Raw genomic sequence first — 19247 nt, 5'->3', positions numbered from 1 at the left:
TGATGGTGGAGGATGAATGGCACAACAGTGGGCCTCAGGATCTCATAATTGCATGCACCCTCAAAACATAAGACATCAATGACATTGTGCTGTGTGACAAAACTGCACAATTCAGGTGGCCTTTTATTGTTCATGGCATAAGGTGCACCTGAGGAATGATCATGATGTTTAATCAGCCTCTTGATATGCCAAACCTGTCAGGTGGGTGGATTATCTTGGTAATGGAGAATGCTCACTAACAGGGATGCTCACTAACAGGGACGTAAACAAATTTGTGCACAAAACTTGAGAGAAATAAGCTTTTTGTCTCACCCTGATCTGCTTCACCTGTCTTTGTGCTTGTCTCTACCCCCATCCAGGTGTTGCCAATCTTCCCCATTATCCCCAGTGTATCCCCTGTGTTCCCCTGTTGCCAGTTTATTTTGTTTCGTGAAACCTACCAGCGGTTTTCCCCTTGCTCCTGGCTGTTCTAATTCCTGTTTTTATTGTGTTTTCTTGACCCTTCTGCCTACCCTGAGCCTGCCTGCTCTGACCCTGAGCCTGCCTGCTCTGACCCTGAGCCTGCCTGCTCTGACCCTGACCCTGCCTGCTCTGACCCTGAGCCTGCCGGCTCTGACCCTGAGACTGCCTGCTCTGACCCTGAGCCTGCCTGCTCTGACCCTGAGACTGCCTGCTCTGACCCTGAGACTGCCTGCTCTGACCCTGAGACTGCCTGCCGTTCTGGACCTTTTGCACCCTATCTGGATCACTGACCTCTGCCTGCCCTTGACCTGTCGTTTTGCTTGCCCCTGTAGTAGTAATACACTTTAACTTCTGTCACTGTCTGCATCTGCGTCTTACCTGAAGCTTGATACTTTTTGTGCGTATGTAACATTTCTGGAGTCTTTTATTTCAGCTCATGAAACATGGGACCAATACTTTACATTTTACGTTTAGATTTTTGTTCAGTATAGATGGTTGGGTGGTTGAGTTGAGTTTAGGGTGGTTGGTTGAGTGACTATGGATAGCTTGGTACACTTGGAATGGAGTGGTGGAATGACAGAATGGGGAAACGTTGAGTGTTTGAGTTAAGTGAGTGTTGCTGGGTGACTGTGAATGAAGGAAACAATTAGCGTTGAGTCGACCAAGTCAGCTCAGACTTACTACAGGTGGCGTCTGCCTCATCTGAGCCGTCGGGACACTCTGGTTCCCCGTCACAGCGCCAGCGGCCTGGTACACACTGACCGTTTGCACAGGCAAACTCTGCCGGGGCACACGTCTTCCTGGCTGCTCAGAGAGAGAGAGAGAGAGGGAGGGAGAGAGAGAAGAGAGGGATGTTGGGAAGACGGAGTCACTGGTCATTCATTCCTTACCATTTTCCCCTCCTCCTCCCCCCCAACTCTTATCTAACTCATCACGCATTCTCTCTCTTCTACCCTCTGTCTGTCTCTGAGAGCATCTAGTCTAATCCTAGCTCTAGGTCTTTCCACACGGCGGAAGACAAGTGGATGCTGAATGCTAAATGCTGTGTGCTCCAGGTTATACTGAAGCTTAGTTTTCTTTGTTCCAGACATGGTTATCGAAATAGACGATGACTGTAGACAGCCATGTACTGATAGAAAGCAAAGGTCTTACTCTTTCTGAATGGAAATGTTCGTGGCGAGAAAAGACTGAAAGGAAGACCCATACAGACAGAAGTTGCTCACACCAGACCTGGGATCAAATACTATTTGAAATCTTTCAAATGCTTTTTGGGGACTTTTCTATTGGTTCCATTGCAACAGGCAAGCTCAATCGAACACAATTTAGTAGTTCAAATGGTACTTGAAACCAGGTCTGATTAACACATAGTACAGCCTAGCCCAGCCCTGCAGATCACCATGGAGATGAGCCGACCCAGCAGACTGGCTGTATTACCGCCAGAAAGTGTTCGCCACCTGTAGTGACGGCACACGCATGGCAACGAAAATGCAAACACAGCCAATACAGAGGTCAGAGCCATTCCATTTCCCTGGGCCATTACTCCAACAGCAATGGGACTGGCAGTGCAGTTCGTCTAATAAAATCGAACCGTAAGAGACTCTGTCTAGCTTCCTGGTGTCATTACACTGGCCACTACTTTTCAAGAGGTAGGATTATATTTTGGGGTTGTTGTTTCTCTTCACAGTTGTGAAGATGAAGCAGAGTCTCTCTCTCTCTCTCTCTCTCTCCCTCTCTCTCTCTCTCTCTCTCTCTCTGAAAACTCAACCAGTTTTTGCTCATCTGAGGAAGAAAATGTAATGCCCTGCTGTGTGCATATCCTACTGTTGGACTGTTCGGAACAACCGTTGCGTGAAAAATAGCTGAAAATGTGTTGCCTCCCCGAGCTAACGATAAGTTTAAGCTCAGCAGGATAAGAATAAAGTGGTACACAGGAAACTGGGTTGGAAGCCAAATCGTTCACACTGTTAGGAATAACAAAGAGGTAGAACATATTTAGAAACACTGTAAAAGCATAGACAAAGACCTTTGTCTGCTGGGTATTCAATTGTCCCACCTCCCCTTCTCTGTCCCATTCCCTCCCTTAGTCCACAAGTAGGGCTGGCACAACTACCGTATAATCGGAACCAACTATGGTTGAAGATCGTCATAAAAATAAACTAACCGTCTTAACCGCGTTTTTTGGTGCTGTGTGGAACGAACAGATGATTGACGCAGATGACTAACGCCAGCTTGTGCCATCTGTTTCGATTGACTCTCTCCCTTTTAACTAGGCTAGGTTTAAATGTTAGACCCATGAGAGAGAGAGAGAGAGAGAGCAAGGCAAATGAGATGAGTGGATTTGAGTGGAGAAACGGTGATACAGACCCAGAGCAATAGAGAAATGAATGAGGTCCTAAGAGTGCAGCATGACACAGAGATTTACCAATTCCAAAATGAGATGAGAACCAAGAAGGTTAATCTAGTGTTGGGTTCTAACTTGAAATATATTTATTCCTGCCACTATATAATCACTTATTGACTACGTTACATGTATGATCTGTGTCAATGAAGGGTGAATAAGGGATGTGTATGGAAAGTCATTGAAGGAGGCGAAGGGCAACAGTTAGTCTCTGATAAGGCAGGCCAGCTGCAGAACTAGGGAAGAGCGAGGAATTCAGCTCGAGGTCAAGTCAACAGATGAAGTGAGAATAAACCTCTGGGAGGGGGGCCAGAGGGGCCCACCCCAAAGACCCTCCTACTACAGTCCTCTCACACACACACACACACACTTCAACGCCATCAAAGGTTCTAGCATCAGGGCAGGGCCACGACTACACCAGGGAGAGGAACCAATTAAGTTCCTACCCACGCATGCAAACAAACACACCCACCAGAGTTTCAGTCAGGAAAATGTGGCACCAGACATTTGACCGGCAACATTTTCATTTACCGGACATTTGAGAAATCTACCAGACCCATATACATTGGGTGCGTCACCTGATTAGGGTGTCCACCCACTGTGCTCTGAATGACAGAAATCACATTTATATTATGGTAATTCATATACAAATAAAAATGCAAGTGGAGGATGCAACGAAGTGCGAATTTGTCCACTTTGAAGATGTTACAATAACTGTCCTCAGCCAATAAGACGAGTAACAAACAGCAAAATCACAAGCATATGTTAATCTACTATCCCCCATGGTGGAAAAGTTGACCTATTCTAGAAAGCTGACCAATTCAAAACAGACTCAGGGACAGTTGTGGGATGATAGATCACAAATTCATACAACCGGTAGGCCTAGGCTACTAAAATGCTGATAAACTATTATTTCTTCACATTATAAGTGCAGCAGCACGCACAAGGCAGTAGGCTAGGCGTGAATGTTCGTTCCACAATGAAATTAGGTGGGAAAAAGTGCACCACACACGCAAGCGGTTTTATGTGACAGAGATTAAAATATATATATATTTGTTCAGAATTTTGAAAGAGAGGAGATCGAAAAGGCTACTTTGAAGCAAGGTAAGACCTGCCTCATAATATGTATTAAAACGCTCAGGTTTCAAACAATTAAGTATATGTTTTCAAAATGCACACTGCCTCCAGCTCATTGCAAATCAAATCAAATCAAATGCAGAGTGGTGTGTCGTGCTGATGAAGCCTGCCTTCCGTTGCCGTTGGAGATGCTGCAGCAGAGGCTCTCACGCTGTTTGACAGATTTTCCGCTCAAAAGCTCTGTGTCTGTATGCTGTACGTGTGTGATAAATAAAGACACATAATGAATATACTGTACACACGAGCCAATTTAATTCCACTAAATTCAGCAGATCAACCTATAGGCAGATAAGCATGACCAGTCAAATGTATTTCCATCAACTGGTATTTCCATCAATTAATAGGCTAAAAAGCATTATTTCGCAATGGGATAATTTCTTTTTCTCCCGGACAATTGGCCAGAGGCAATTTAATTGATCGTCTTGTCTATTTGTTTAAAAATTGTCCAAAAGCCAGCTATTACCAGCTAACGGAAACCCTGACTCACACGCACATTTTTCTCACGCCTTTGTTATCATTGGGTTCTGTGATGTGCACAGCAGTGATGACGGTTGCGTTCATCACAGAGGCACACACACACACACACACACACACAGCAACACCCTCCTCTCCCCATTGGTTTTCTTCTCCTGTAAGCAGTCTATGGACAAGGTATGACAGTAATCTATGCTTTGGTTTAGTTTTCCTGGCACTGTTTCCACATGCTAACATTTAACAAAAGTCCCATGACTTGAATGGGATTTGTGCCACAAATTGTAAAAACGTTATCATGTGGAAACAGTGCCAGGCCAACTTAACCAAAGCATGCATTGCTTTCATACCTTGTCGTACAATGAAATTTTTGTCATTTGAGTGAACTATCCCTTTAATAGGTAATGCATCAATAAGCACATTCTTTTGAGCATCAGAAGAAAAATGGCCTCATTAGCCTAGAGTAAATTGGGGAAGTGTTGTCTGAGCAGGAAACATAATGGCTCCTGTTAGGCACCCTCAGCGGCATTGTTAGAAATCGGAGAGCAGTGTGACGCGACTTCTGCTTTTGGACGTGCGCCTCGCTGTTTACAGTCCTCGGTGAAACATATAGCGGATGAGCAATGGCACGTTTGCTAGCTTGGTCTCTGAAGTGGTTTCCATCTGGAATAATAATAATAACAAGGTGGAAAAAGTCCCCGATTTTCAAACTTGAGTAAAAGTATAGATACCTTAATAGAAAATGACTCAAGTAAAAGTGAAGGTCACCCTGTAAAATACTACTTCAGTAAAAGTAAAAAAATATTTGGTTTTAAATATACTTAAGTATCAAAAATGTAATGTAATTGCTCAAATGCATTTAAGTATCAAAAGTAAAAGTACTAATCATTTCAAATTCCTTATTTAAAGCAAACCAGACGACATTTAATTTACAGCTAGCCAGAGGAACTCTCCACCACAAACAAATAATTTGTGTTTAGTGAGTCCGCCAGATCAGAGGCAGTAGGGATGACCAGGGATGTTCTCCTGATAAGTGTATGAATTAGATAATTTTCCTGTCCTGCTTAGTATTCAAAATGTAAAGAGTACTTTTGGGTGTCAGGGAAAATGTATGGAAGAAAAAGTACATCATTTTCTTTAGGAATCTAGTGAAGAAAAAAGTAAAAGCCATCAAAAATATAAATAGTAAAGTACAGATACCCCAAAACGCTACTTAAGTAGTACATTAAAGTATTTTTACTTAAGTACTTTACACCACTGCAAGGTGACACTCCATCTTAACTCCCCCTCCACATTTACTCGATTGGTTTAACAGTGAAGAAGATAACCTCGCCCGCCAGTTTGACCAGTAAACTTTCCCGAAATTCCCTGTTTTTTGGAAATTCAGGAATTTTGGGGGAAAAACTGGGATTTGTTTTTATTTGCTGAATCTCGTGCAACGCACACAAAAGATTGAAATCTTGTGGCATTTGAGGCTAATCTACTCCCATCCATAAAATATTTTTTGCTTGAATCGCTGTACAGTAGCCCTAGTTGCGGAAAGGGATTGTTTACTTTTTGGCATACTTTGTGACAACCACTGATGTAGGCTAAAACTGGTTAATAAATACATTTAATTGATTTCATTGAATGGTAAACAATTGGATTTCCCAATACTATTTCACCCAATAGCCAGTGGTTCCAATTGAACTGCAATAGAAAAGGGTAATTACTCAGCCAGTTGAACCAACTGTGACAAAAATTCCATATTGATCAATTCCTATTGTATTGGTTTTACTCATTCAATTAGGGAAGAAAGTGGAGACAGACAGACAGTTGCTCAGTGGTAGTGGATTACTTATTGACCTGGACACAGAAGACTGTTGCAAAGAGACACGGTGGCTGTGTTTACACAGGCAGTTCAATTTTGATATTTTGCTACTAACTGTATTTTGACCAGTCAGATCAGATCTGTTGATCAATTCTTGTCTTGTTGAATTTGTTCTATGTTGCTCTATTTGTATGCTATGTCTTGCTTGTCCTATGTTGCTCTGCGTGTGCTCACCGATTGTATATATTGTAATTGTTTTTAATAACCTGCCCAGGGACTGCAGTTGAAAATTAGCCGGCTGGCTGAAACCGGCACTTGACTGAAACGTTGATTAATGTGCACTGTCCCTGTAAAAAATAAAATAACCTCAAACTATTGCCAATAATTGGGAAAATTGAGCTACCTGTGTAAACACAGCTAGGGACTCGGGTGACATTATCTTCTCCGCTGCTTCTGCTGTGCATTTGAACATTCGTTAGCTGGAGTCCTGGAGCATGCCTACCCGTTTAAACCAAGATTCAATACGATGCTCACAATGATAACACACCATTGGTCTACTGAATAGCTGAATAGGGGCATCAGCACTTCTATCCCAGAGAGACATCAGTAAACTGGATACAATGCCATAACATGCTAGGGCCAGGATTTCTTCAAGACAAAGTGACCCAACTAAGCAAAACTTTGGATCCTTGTTTATGAGGTCATCGGTGGTCAAATTCCAGTCATGTCATTAGGAAATACTCCCGGTCCTCGGTAAGAACCATTCGTGGCCTATAATTATCCCCTATAAGTTCAGCAGCTAAGCCTGATTTAAGACCCCGAGCTTTAACCCATGTGATTCCTCCTCAGTAGAGCATGGCCTACAGAGATCAGGGATGTGTCCCAAATGGCACCTGATTCCCTGTGTAGGGCACTACTTTTGACCAGAGGGCCCTGGTCAAAAGTAGTGCACTACATAGGGAATCGGGTGCCATTTGGCCATTTGATCAGAATGTGGTCATACTGTAGCTCACCGGACAGATATGATCAGAGGATATGTGAGTGGGGAAAAAAACACAATGCTCCCTCTGAGCCACACTGACATTTGGGAGTAGCCTTTGATTTATTGATCTCCTTTCAGGTTTCACTGCACATTTTCTATTTATGGTGAACTTAGGTTACCCTGATCTCCTCCTCCACGGACACACACAAAGAAACCACATCAAATACATAAAACACAAATACACAGTACACACACGCACATAACAAATGCTCTCTTTCACACACACAAACTGAGGTTGGGTCGGTATCAAGATTTTCATGCTGTCATACTGTTTCTGTACCATACTGGGGTATACAGTATTACCGGATGTGCACACAGGGGGCGCTATTTCTATTATTATATTTTTTTTTTCCTTCTCGGTATTAAAATGTTTACCGTCAGTATTTTGAAATACCTGGATAAACGGTATATTGCCCAAGCTTAAAACAGACACACCCACACTTCAGTACAGTTCCGGTAGTTTCACATCCCTGCCCCTTAGCACCGTTAAAACCCACTCCACGCGGCTGCCCTCAGCCTAACTGCGGCTTTCTATGCTGCTACCTTACTCTGTGTCAACTCTGTGTGTCTATTATCACGCCACACAATACGCCTCACAACTGCACACCAGTAGACAGAAAATCAAGTCACATCTCTGGAAGCTCTGCGAGAATGGAGCGATGAGAGAGAGCAAACGAGAGGTTGCGCTGTAGAATATAGGAACACAGAGATGGGTGGAATGATTGATGGATTTAACTGACCAATATAGAGCCACCAGCAGCCAGAGACTAAACATTAGACTCTATCGGCTAACATCAGTTAGGACAGACTAGTCATATTGGCGAGAGGAGATAAGTAACCGTATGTACTGGGCTGGCAACAAAAAAAAATACCTGGATGAAGTGAATGATTGATTTAGCGGACCAATGTAGAGCAGTAGGCAGCCTGGAGCCAGATGAGATGGCGCAGCACATCAGTTAGATTAGTCATAGCAGTTCGGTGTGTCAACATCTAACACTCGACAACCATCTACAGCTCTGAAACGGCAGCATAACACCAGTGCAACATTGATGAAACGCCATCCAGTTAAACTACAACTGCCAGAGAGTCTAAATTCAAGACGCCTTAGATTCTCCTTGAATAACCTTTTGTATGAAATAGCGGGTGGGGGGTGGGGGGTTGTGGAGAGTCTGGTATTAGGCGGCGGGGGAGTTGCTTCAATTCTCCTTCACTGCTGTTTTCAAAATCTCTAGAAAGGGTCATGCGGTGACACTATTTTCCTCAGCTGCCTCCAAATCCCGCTTTCATTAAAAAGTGAGAAGGAAAATAAAATGATTCCGCAACACATTCTGTTGGGGTTTTAAAATGTGTTAAGAGGATTCATTTCTCTGTAATACTGTATGTGTGTGCATCTCTGCAAAATTCACACAGAAGCCAATAAAGTAGACTTCTGTAGTCATTTCTCGATAATGAATCAATATTTCTCATGTTAAAGTGATAGTTCACCCCAATTGTAACATAAGATGGTTCCTTACCCTGAAAGTAGTCGAGGGGCCAGAGGGGCATAATACTGTACGAAGCAAGATCAAGGAGTTAGCCAGCTAAGTAGTCTAAATATTCTGTTATAACTTTTTATTTGTTAGAAAGATAAGTTTGAAATTGGTATGGTCTAATTGACGCAACAACCAAAAACACATATCTAACTTTAGATTTTTTTTAAAATGAACCAGAAAATCATATATTTCCTGGTTGTTGGTCAAAGTAAGCTAGGACAACCTGTTTTGTACTATCCTCTGAAGAGCGACTGTAATCCATAGTTCAAATGTTTTGGGCTACCCATTGACACCAATTGCTACTTTTGCATTATTGACCAAAAAACTAATGGAACGAGAGGCAACATTAGTGTGTTCCAAATGGCCATTCATTACCCTCTAAGTAACATCTAATCATGTAATTGAGTGTTAAAGAAACCGTCTGAACTGTGGCTAACCCCATAGATTACATTCAAGTGGGAACAAACTCTTACAACTAACATTGTAATTTGGGTGAACTATCACTTTAAATGAATGGAAATCTTGTAACCTGAAGGACCAAACTAATATTTGGCTTGCAGCACTGCACTAGGTGCCTCCCAACTAAAAGGATACACAAGCTGCCACTACTCTCTGTCACCTGCATCTTTAGCCATTAGGAAAGGTGTCACGCTATCCGAGTGAACATTTAGGGGAGATAGGGAGTACCATACACAGCCTAACAGCTGAAACGTTATCTGGTCTGGTCAGCCTCACATCCAATACCACTCAACCATGATCTACACACTATCCAGGGAGACACATTTTCAGCTGCTGTCATACCCAACACTATAGTAGTCATTGCCCAATGGACTGAAAACAGAGAATTCTCTCAGAATCAGTCCAAGCATATACCATTGAAAAAGCTATTTTTTTCATAGTGCCATGTTATATTATTTATCTACACTGAACAAAAATATCAACGCAACATGCAACAATTTCAAAGATTGCACTGAGTTACAGTTCATATAAGGAAATCAGTCAATTTAAATAAATAAATTAGGCCCTAATCTATGGATTTCACATGCCTGGGAATACAGATATGCACCTGTTAGTCACAGATACCAACAACAACAAAAAGGTAGGGCCCTCGACCAGAAAACCAGTCAGTATCAGGTGTGAACACCATTTGCCTCATGCAGCGCCACACTTCTCCTTCACATAGAGTTGATCAGGCTGTTGATTGTGGCCTGGGGAATGTTGTCCCACTCCTCTTCAACGGCTGTGCTAAGTTACTGGAACTGAAACATGCTGTCGTACACATCGATCCAGAGCATCCTAAACATGCTCAATGGGTGACATGTCTGGTGAGTATGCAGTTCATTATCAGCTTCCAGAAATAGTGTACAGATCCTTGCAACATGAGGCCGTGCTTTATCATGCTGAAACATGAGGTGATGGCGGCAGTTGAATGGCATGGCAATGGTCCTCAGGATCTCATCACGGTATCTCTGTGCAATCAAACTTCCAGCAATAAAATGCAATTGTGTTCACAACGTTGACATCAGCAAACTGCTCGCCCACACAACGCTGTCTGCCATCTGCCCGGTACAATTGAAACCGGGATTCATCTGTGAAGAGCACATTTACAGTGTGCCAGTGGCCATAGAAGGTGAGCATTTGCCCACTGAAGTCGGTTAAGATGCCTAAATGCAGTCAGGTCAAGACCCTGGTGAGGACGACGAGCATGCAGATGAGCTTCAGTTGTGCAAACCCACAGTTTCATCAGCTGTCCTGGTGGCCTGTCTCAGATGATCATGCAGGTGAAGAACCCGGATGTGGAGGTCCTGGGCTGGCGTGGTTACACGTGGTCTGCGGTTGTGAGGCTGGTTGGATATAATGCCACATTCTCTAAAACGACATTGGAAGCGGTTTATGGTAGAGAAATAAACATAACATTTTCTGGCAATAGCTCTGGTGGACATTCCTACTGTCAGCATTCCAATTGCACGCTCCCTCAAAACTTGAGACATCTGTGGCATTGTGTTGTGTGACACATAAGGGAACATTTTACAGTGGCCTTTAATTGTCCCCCAGCACAAGGTGCACCTGTGTAATGATCATGCTGTTTAATCAGCTTCTTGATATCCCACACCCGTCAAGTGGATGGATTATCAAGACAATTATCCACGCAAAGGACAAATGCTCACTAACAGGGATGTAAACAAATGTGTGCACAAATGTTGAGAGCAATAAGCTTTTTGTGCATATGGAACATTTCTGGGATATTTTATTTCAGCTCATGAAACATGGGACCAACACTTTACATGTTGAATTGATATTTTTGTTCAGTGTATTTCCTCAGCTGAAAGATCAAGAACATGAAAGCCCTAGCTCAGTTCAATTCGACCAGCTTTTAATGGCTATTGATACATATACAGTATTATTCATATTCTTTTCACAGTTCTGTTATCTTAATCAAGTACCACGGCCGAGAGATCAAGAACATGATGTAATGTGAGTTCACAGGCCATGGGGCAGAGCACAGAGAGAGCTGGCAGCCTCTGTAGAGAGATCTCAAGGGAGAAAACTAGAGGCGTGAGTTTACAGTAAAACACAAAACTAGCAGGTCAATTAATTAAACACACACACACACCATTACATACTCTTTGTTATGTCAAATAAAACTATACTGGAATTTAGAGCATAAAAACCCCACACTGTCTAAATGCTTCCTCATCTTCAAGCGTGCGCAAACGCACACACACTCATTGCCTAGCAAAGTGTATTCATCCACAGCCAAGCTCCAGTTGGATCAGTAAAAGACTCATTTTTTCAAAGGGACCAAACAGAAAAGAACAAGTATGACTCAGACAACTGGGATGTGTTCCAAATTGCAACCCTTTCCCTATGTAGTGCACTACTTTTGACAATGGTCAAAAGTAGTGCACTATGTAGGAAATAGGGTGCCATTTGGCATGCAGACCGAGGGTTTCAAAGGTAGATTATTGAAGATTAATGAGGACAAATTCCCACAGCTCTGATGATACTCAGATTGCCTAGTCAACAGTCTCTTTTGGCTTCAGTCAAAACACAGAGGCTTCATTATACTGATGATCCGTATCTTTCTGTCAAAATCATTACAGCACTGGGGACCAACTTTATGTTGGTGTGTGTGTGTGTGTGTGTGTGTGTGTCTCATCCACCAAAGTGTAGAGCACCTCCACTTAGGTGACACCGCTGCAGTCACTTCTCTCACAGTAGTAATCCATCATAACTATGCACACTAGACTAAATCGAATCAATAATCAAAAAAACAATGATCGGATATGGATAATACAATGACGATACGACAAAACACCGTAACTGAGACCCATTAAGGAAAGAGGCTATCAAATGAACTGCCCATAAAGATACACAGAGTCTGGGCAGTAGAAAATAGTAGCTGTGTCGCAGCACTTATATACTGGCCAGACAGTGGAGGCTGACACAGAGGAGCTACGGTGAATCAGATAGTGGACTACGGCCATTTGTTATCAGAACACATGATACAGCTCTTGATACAGAGTAGAGAGTACACAGAACATTTAGGGCATAATTGCTCAACAGGTACAATGATTTATTACCTGTTCTAAGCACATTTTTATTTTTCATTTCACCAGGTAGGCAAGTTGAGAACAAGTTCTCATTTACAATTGCGACCTGGCCAAGATAAAGCAACGCAGTTCGACACATACAACAATACAGAGTTACACGTGGAGTAAAACAAACATACAGTCAATAATACAGTAGAAAAATAAGTCTATATACGATGTGAGCAAATGAGGTGAGAAGGGAGGTAAAGGCAAAAAAAGGCCATGGTGGTGAAGTAAATACAATATAGCAAGTAAAACACTAGAATGGTAGATTTGCAATGGAAGAATGTGCAAGGTAGAGATAGAAATAATGGGGTGCAAAGGAGCAAAATAAATAAATAAATACAGTAGGGGGAGAGGTAGTTGTTTGGGCTAAATTATAGATGGGCTATGTTCAGGTGCAGTAATCTGTGAGCTGCTCTGACAGCTGGTGCTTAAAGCTAGTGAGGGAGATAAGTGTTTCCAGTTTCAGAGATTTAAGTAGTTCGTTCCAGTCATTGGCAGCAGAGAACTGGAAGGAAAGGCGGCCAAAGGAAGAATTGGTTTTGGGGTTGACCAGAGAGATACAGTGGGACAAAAAACTATTTAGTCAGCCACCAATTGTGCAAGTTCTTAAATTAAAAAGATGAGAGAGGACTGTAATTTTCATCATAGGTACACTTCATCTATGACAGACAAAAAGAGTAGAAAAAAATCCAGAAAATCACATTGTAGGATTTTTAGTGAATTTATTTGCAAATTATGGTGGAAAGTAAGTATTTGGTCACCTACAAACAAGCAAGATTTCTGGCTCTCACAGACCTGTAACTTCTTCTTTAAGAGGCTCCTCTGTCCTCCACTCATTACCTGTATTAATGGCACCTGTTTGAACTTGTTATCAGTATAAAAGACACCTGTCCACAACCTCAAACAGTCACATTCCAAACTCCACTATGGCCAAGACCAAAGACCTGTCAAAGGACACCAGAAACAAAATTGTAGACCTGCACCAGGCTGGGAAGACTGAATCTGCAATAGGTAAGCAGCTTGGTTTGAAGAAATCAACTGTGGGAGCAATTATTAGGAAATGGAAGACATACAAGACCACTGATCGTCTCCCTCGATCTGGGGCTCCACGCAAGATCTCACCCCGTGGGATCAGTACGGTGAGCAAAAATTGCAGAACCACACGGGGGGACCTAGTGAATGACCTGCAGAGAGCTGGGACCAAAGTAACAAAGCCTACCATCAGTAACACACTACGCCGCCAGGGACTCAAATCCTGCAGTGCCAGACGTGTCCCCCTACTTAAGCCAGTACATGTCCAGGCCCGTCTGAAGTTTGCTAGAGAGCATTTAGATGAGCCAGAAGAAGATTGGGAGAATGTCATATGGTCACATGAAACCAAAATAGAACTTTTTGGTAAAAACTCAACTCGTCGTGTTTGAAGGACAAAGAATGCTGAGTTGCATCAAATCAAATCAAATTGATTTATATAGCCCTTCGTACATCAGCTGATATCTCAAAGTGCTGTACAGAAACCCAGCCTAAAACCCCAAACAGCAAGCAATGCAGGTGTAGAAGCATCCAAAGAACACCATACCTACTGTGAAGCATGGGGGTGGAAACATCATGCTTTGGGGCTGTTTTTCTGCAAAGGGACCAGGACGACTGATCCGTGTAAAGGAGAGAATGAATGGGGCCATGTATCGTGAGATTTTGAGTGAAAACCTCCTTCCATCAGCAAGGGCATTGAAGATGAAACGTGGCTGGGTCTTTCAGCATGACAATGATCCCAAACACACCGCCCGGGCAACAAAAGAGTGGCTTCGTAAGAAGCATTTCAAGGTCCTGGAGTGGCCTAGCCAGTCTCCAGATCTCAACCCCATAGAAAATCTTTGGAGGGAGTTGAAAGTCATGTTGCCCAGCAACAGCCCCAAAACATCACTGCTCTAGAGGAGATCTGCATGGAGGAATGGGCCAAAATACCAGCAACAGTGTGTGAAAACCTCGTGAAGACTTACAGAAAACGTTTGACCTCTGACATTGCCAACAAAGGGTATATAACAAAGTATTGAGATTAATTTTTGTTATTGACCAAATACTTATTTTCCACCATAATTTGCTAATAAATTCATTAAAAATCCTTCAATGTGATTTTCTGGATTTTTTTCTTTTCTCATTTTGTCTGTCATAGTTGAAGTGTACCTATGATGAAAATGACAGGCCTCTCTCATCTTTTTAAGTGGGAGAACTTGCACAATTGGTGTCTGACTAAATACTTTTTTGCCCCACTGTATACCTGCTGGAGCGCGTGCTACAGGTGGGTGCTGCTATGGTGACCAGTGAGCTGAGTTAAGGGGGGACTTTACCTAGCAGGGTCTTGTAGATGACCTGGAGCCAGTGGGTTTGGCGACGAGTATAAAGCGAGGGCCATCCAACGAGAGCGTACAGGTCGCAGTGGTGGGTAGTATATGGGGCTTTGGTGACAAAACGGATGGCACTGTGATAGACTGCATCCAATTTATTGAGTAGGGTATTGGAGGCTATTTTGTAAATGACATTGCCGAAGTCGAGGATCGGTAGGATGGTCAGATTTACAAGGGTATGTTTCAGAGGTCGACTGATTATGATTTTTCAACGCCAATACCGATATCGATTATTGGAGGACCAAAAAAGCCGATACCGATTAATCGGCCGATTTTTATTTTATTTGTAATAATGATGATTACAACAATACTGAACTTACTCTTATTTTAACTTAATATAATACATCAATAAAATCAATTTAGCCTCAAATAAATAATGAAACATGTTCAATTTCGTTTAAATAATGTAAAAACAAAGTGTTGGAGAAGAAAGTAAAAGTGCAATATGTGCAATGTAAGAAAGCTAACGTTTAAGTTCCTTGCTCAGAACATGAGAACATATGAAAGCTGGTGGTTCCTTTTAACATGAGTCTTTTTAGGTTAGTTTTAGGTTGTAGTTATTATAGGAATTATAGGACTATTTCCCTCTATACCATTTGTATTTCATTAACCTTTGACTATTGGATGTTCTTATAGGCACTTTAGTATTGCCAGTGTAACAGTATAGCTTCCGTTCTTCTCCTCGCTCCTCCCTGGGCTCGAACCAGGAACACAACGACAACAACCACCCTCGAAGCAGCGTTACCCATGCAGAGCAAGGGAAACAACCACTCCAAGCCTCAGAGCGAGTGACGTTTGAAACGTTTGAAGCTCTTCGTTAGCGCACGCTAACTAGCTAGCCATTTAGCTACACCAGCCTCATCTCGGGAGTTGATAGGCTTGAAGTCATAAACAACGCAATGCTTGACGCACAACGAAAGAGTGCTGTTTGAATGAATGTTTACGCGCCTGCTTCTGCCTACCACCGCTCAGTCAGATTATATGCAACGCAGGACACGCTAGATAATATCTAGTAATATCATCAACCATGTGTAGTTAACTAGTGATTATGATTGATTGATTGTTTTTATAAGATAAGTTTAATGCTAGCTAGCAACTTACCTTTATTTATTTATTTATTTTATTTCACCTTTATTTAACCAGGTAGGCTAGTTGAGAACAAGTTCTCATTTGCAACTGCGACCTGGCCAAGATAAAGCATAGCAATTCGACACATACAACAACAGAGTTACACATGGAATAAACAAAACATACAGTCAATAATACAGTAGAACAAAAGAAAACAAAAAGTCTATATACAGTGAGTGCAAATGAGTTAATTTAAGGTAATAAATAGGCCATGGTGGCGAAGTAATTACTATATAGCAATTAAACACGGGAATGGTAGATCGGCAGAAGATGAATGTGCAGGTAGAGATACTGGGGTGCAAAGGAGCAAAATAAATAAATAAATACCAGTATGGGGATGAGGTAGGTAGATAGCCTATCTGTAAACAGCCCATCTAAGTACTGGTGCAGTGATCTGTATACTGCTCTGACAGTTGGTGCTTAAAGCTAGTGAGGGAGATGTGAGTCTCCAGCTTCAAAGATTTTTGTAATTCGTTCCAGTCATCGGCAGCAGAGAACTGGAAGGAAATACGACCAAAGGAGGAATTGGCTTTGGGGGTGACTAGTGAGATATACCTGCTGGAGAGCGTGCTACGAGTGGGTGCTGCTATGGTGACCAGTGAGCTGAGATAAGGTGGGGCTTTACTTAGCAGAGTCTTGTAGATAACCTGTAGCCAGTTGGTTTGGCGACGAGTATGAAGCGAGGGCCAACCAACGAGAGCGTACAGGTCGCAATGGTGGGTAGTGTATGGGGCTTTGGTGACAAAACGGACGGCACTGTGATAGACTGCATCCAGTTTGTTGAGTAGAGTGTTGGAGGCTATTTTATAGATGACATCACCGAAGTCGAGAATCGGTAGGATGGTCAGTTTTACGAGGGTATGTTTGGCAGGATGAGTGAAAGATGCTTTGTTGTAATATAGGAAGCCGATTCTAGATTTAATTTTGGATTGTAGATGCTTAATGTGAGTCTGGAAGGAGAGTTTACAGTGTAACCAGACACCCAGGTATTTGTAGTTGTCCACGTATTCAAAGTCAGAGCCGTCCAGAGTAGTGATGCTGGATGGGCGAGCAGGTGCGGGCAGCGATCGATTGAAAAGCATGCATTTAGTTTTACTTGCGTTTAAGAGAAATTGGAGGCCACGGAAGGAGAGTTGTATGGCATTGAAGCTTGTCTGGAGGGTTGTTAACACAGTGTCCAAAGAAGGGCCAGAAGTATACAGAATGGTGTCGTCTGCGTAGAGGTGGATCAGAGACTCACCAGCAGCAAGCGCAACATCATTGATGTATACAGAGAAGAGAGTTGGTCCAAGAATTGAACCCTGTGGCACCCCCATAGAGACTGCCAGGGGCCCGGACAACAGGCCCTCCGATTTGACACACTGAACTCTATCAGAGAAGTAGTTGGTGAACCAGGTGACAGCTGTTTTGAGTTTGTGTTGCAGGAAGCAAATTTCTGCTTTGGCTTTTCTAGCCTTGGCTTTTCTAACTGCCTGTGTATATTGGTTTCTAGCTTCCCTGAAAAGTTGCATATCACGGGGGCTGTTCGATGATAATACAGAACGCCATAGGATGTTTTTGTGTTGGTTAAGGGCAGTCAGGTCTGGAGAGAACCCAGGGCTATATCTGTTCCTGGTTCTAAATTTCTTGAATGGGGTATGCTTATTTAAGATGGTGAGGAAGGCATTTAAAATGTATTTTTATTTTAAATAATCCACACGAGTCTTTATGATGTCTCATTGTAAGGCTTGGGTTTATAAAATGGTCTCTATGTAGGACATTTTCAACTGAACCCAAATGGCTGGTATTTAGCTCGTCAGGATCATTATGAGATGATAATAAGACATTATAAGAGTTCATACATGCTTGTGACAAGTCTCACAATGCCGTATAAGCACAACATTATGCATTAACGATGTACACCAATTCCTTCCAGTAATAGAGAACCTGTTAAGTTTGGTTTCGTTGCCAGATCTGGTTTCTTGACACAGGTTTTACACTGTGAGTTCCATGTAGTCATGGCTCTATGTAGTACTGCGTGTTTTCCAGAGTCTGTTCTGGACTGTGAAGAGACCCCTGGTGGCTTGTCTTGCGGGTTATGTATAGATTTTACACTGTGCATGTAGAGTTCGAGTCAACTCCACTCTATTGCACCTCAGAGGAAAGCAACGGACGATGCTTAGTATTTATTAGGATCCCAATTAACTGCTGCCGAGTGTTTTGTGTGTGTGTGTGTCTCTCTCTTCACAGTCTACATTGAAGCTGTGAGGTGTTGTTTTATCAGTTGTTTTTTTTAATCAGATTTTACTGCTCACTTGAGTTACTTGATGTGGAAGAGAGTTTCATGTAGTCATGGCTCTATGTAGTGTTTCCCAGTGTCTATTCTGGACTTGTGGACTGTGAAGAGACCACTGGTGGCATTTCTTGTGGGTTGTGCATGGGGGGTCTGAGATGTGTGTTAGCTGTTTGAACAGACCGTTCAGTGCCTTCAACACATCAATACCTCTCACAGAGACAAGTAGCGATGCAGTCAGTCTCTCCTCTATTTTGATGCATTATGCCCTAACATATATGGGCGTCACAACGGATCACCGTGTCGGGTGGTCGGCTATATAAAGCACTGTAACTGGAAATGGGAGGTTAGCCTTTCGCCCTGGTTTTCGAGTGATCATCTACTGTTCCACTGTGCTCTCAGAGAATGACTGCAATAACGCAGAGTAGACACACACAGAAAGAGAGAGACGCACAGAGTTAGACACACACACGCATACGAACAATCCAAGCAGTCAGTGGCTGAATCCCCAATCAACAGAAGGGACCCTAAAGACTGAAGACAAGCCAGATAGCTGGAACAATGAACATTGACTGTAGTTATTATGCATTTCCCCATTGCCTACTCCAGACGTGAATTACCATAACACCGATACCGCCCGCGGGTTAAAATCCCCATTTGAGATCAACTCTGCCACCAGCTAAAATGCAGCAGTGTAATTAAGGCACTTGCTTTAGGGGCCAGCTGCTGTTTGCCAATGAGCATAGGCTAGCTGCTCGTAAACACACACGTGCACAAACACACACACCAACATGTTCCATTTGTTTTGTCTTGTTTTCACAATCACCTGGTTTCAATTCCCTAATTACATGTTGTATATTTTCCCTCTGTTTCCCCCATGTCCTTGTCGGGAATTGTTTATTTGTAAGTACGTGTGCTATGTGTTACTGGTGCGCTACGGGTTTTGTACCCATGTGTTTGTTGTTTTGTATGCCATTAGTTTTATATATTAAAC

General features: G+C 42.6%; 1 protein-coding gene across 1 annotated transcript in view; it reads right to left on the bottom strand.

The window, feature by feature from the left end:
* LOC112259574 (low-density lipoprotein receptor-related protein 8-like) overlaps window positions 1-19247 on the bottom strand; it is a 174201-nt gene that overhangs the window by 90647 nt on the left and 64307 nt on the right. The window contains 1 exon segment of the mRNA XM_042328564.1: window positions 1144-1266. Within this exon segment, the coding sequence (XP_042184498.1) occupies window positions 1144-1266 (123 nt within the window).

The sequence above is a fragment of the Oncorhynchus tshawytscha genome, linkage group LG10 (genome assembly GCF_018296145.1).
Source record: "Oncorhynchus tshawytscha isolate Ot180627B linkage group LG10, Otsh_v2.0, whole genome shotgun sequence".
In the NCBI taxonomy this organism is placed as follows: domain Eukaryota; kingdom Metazoa; phylum Chordata; class Actinopteri; order Salmoniformes; family Salmonidae; genus Oncorhynchus; species Oncorhynchus tshawytscha.
This window is presented reverse-complemented; position numbering and strand designations above follow the sequence as displayed.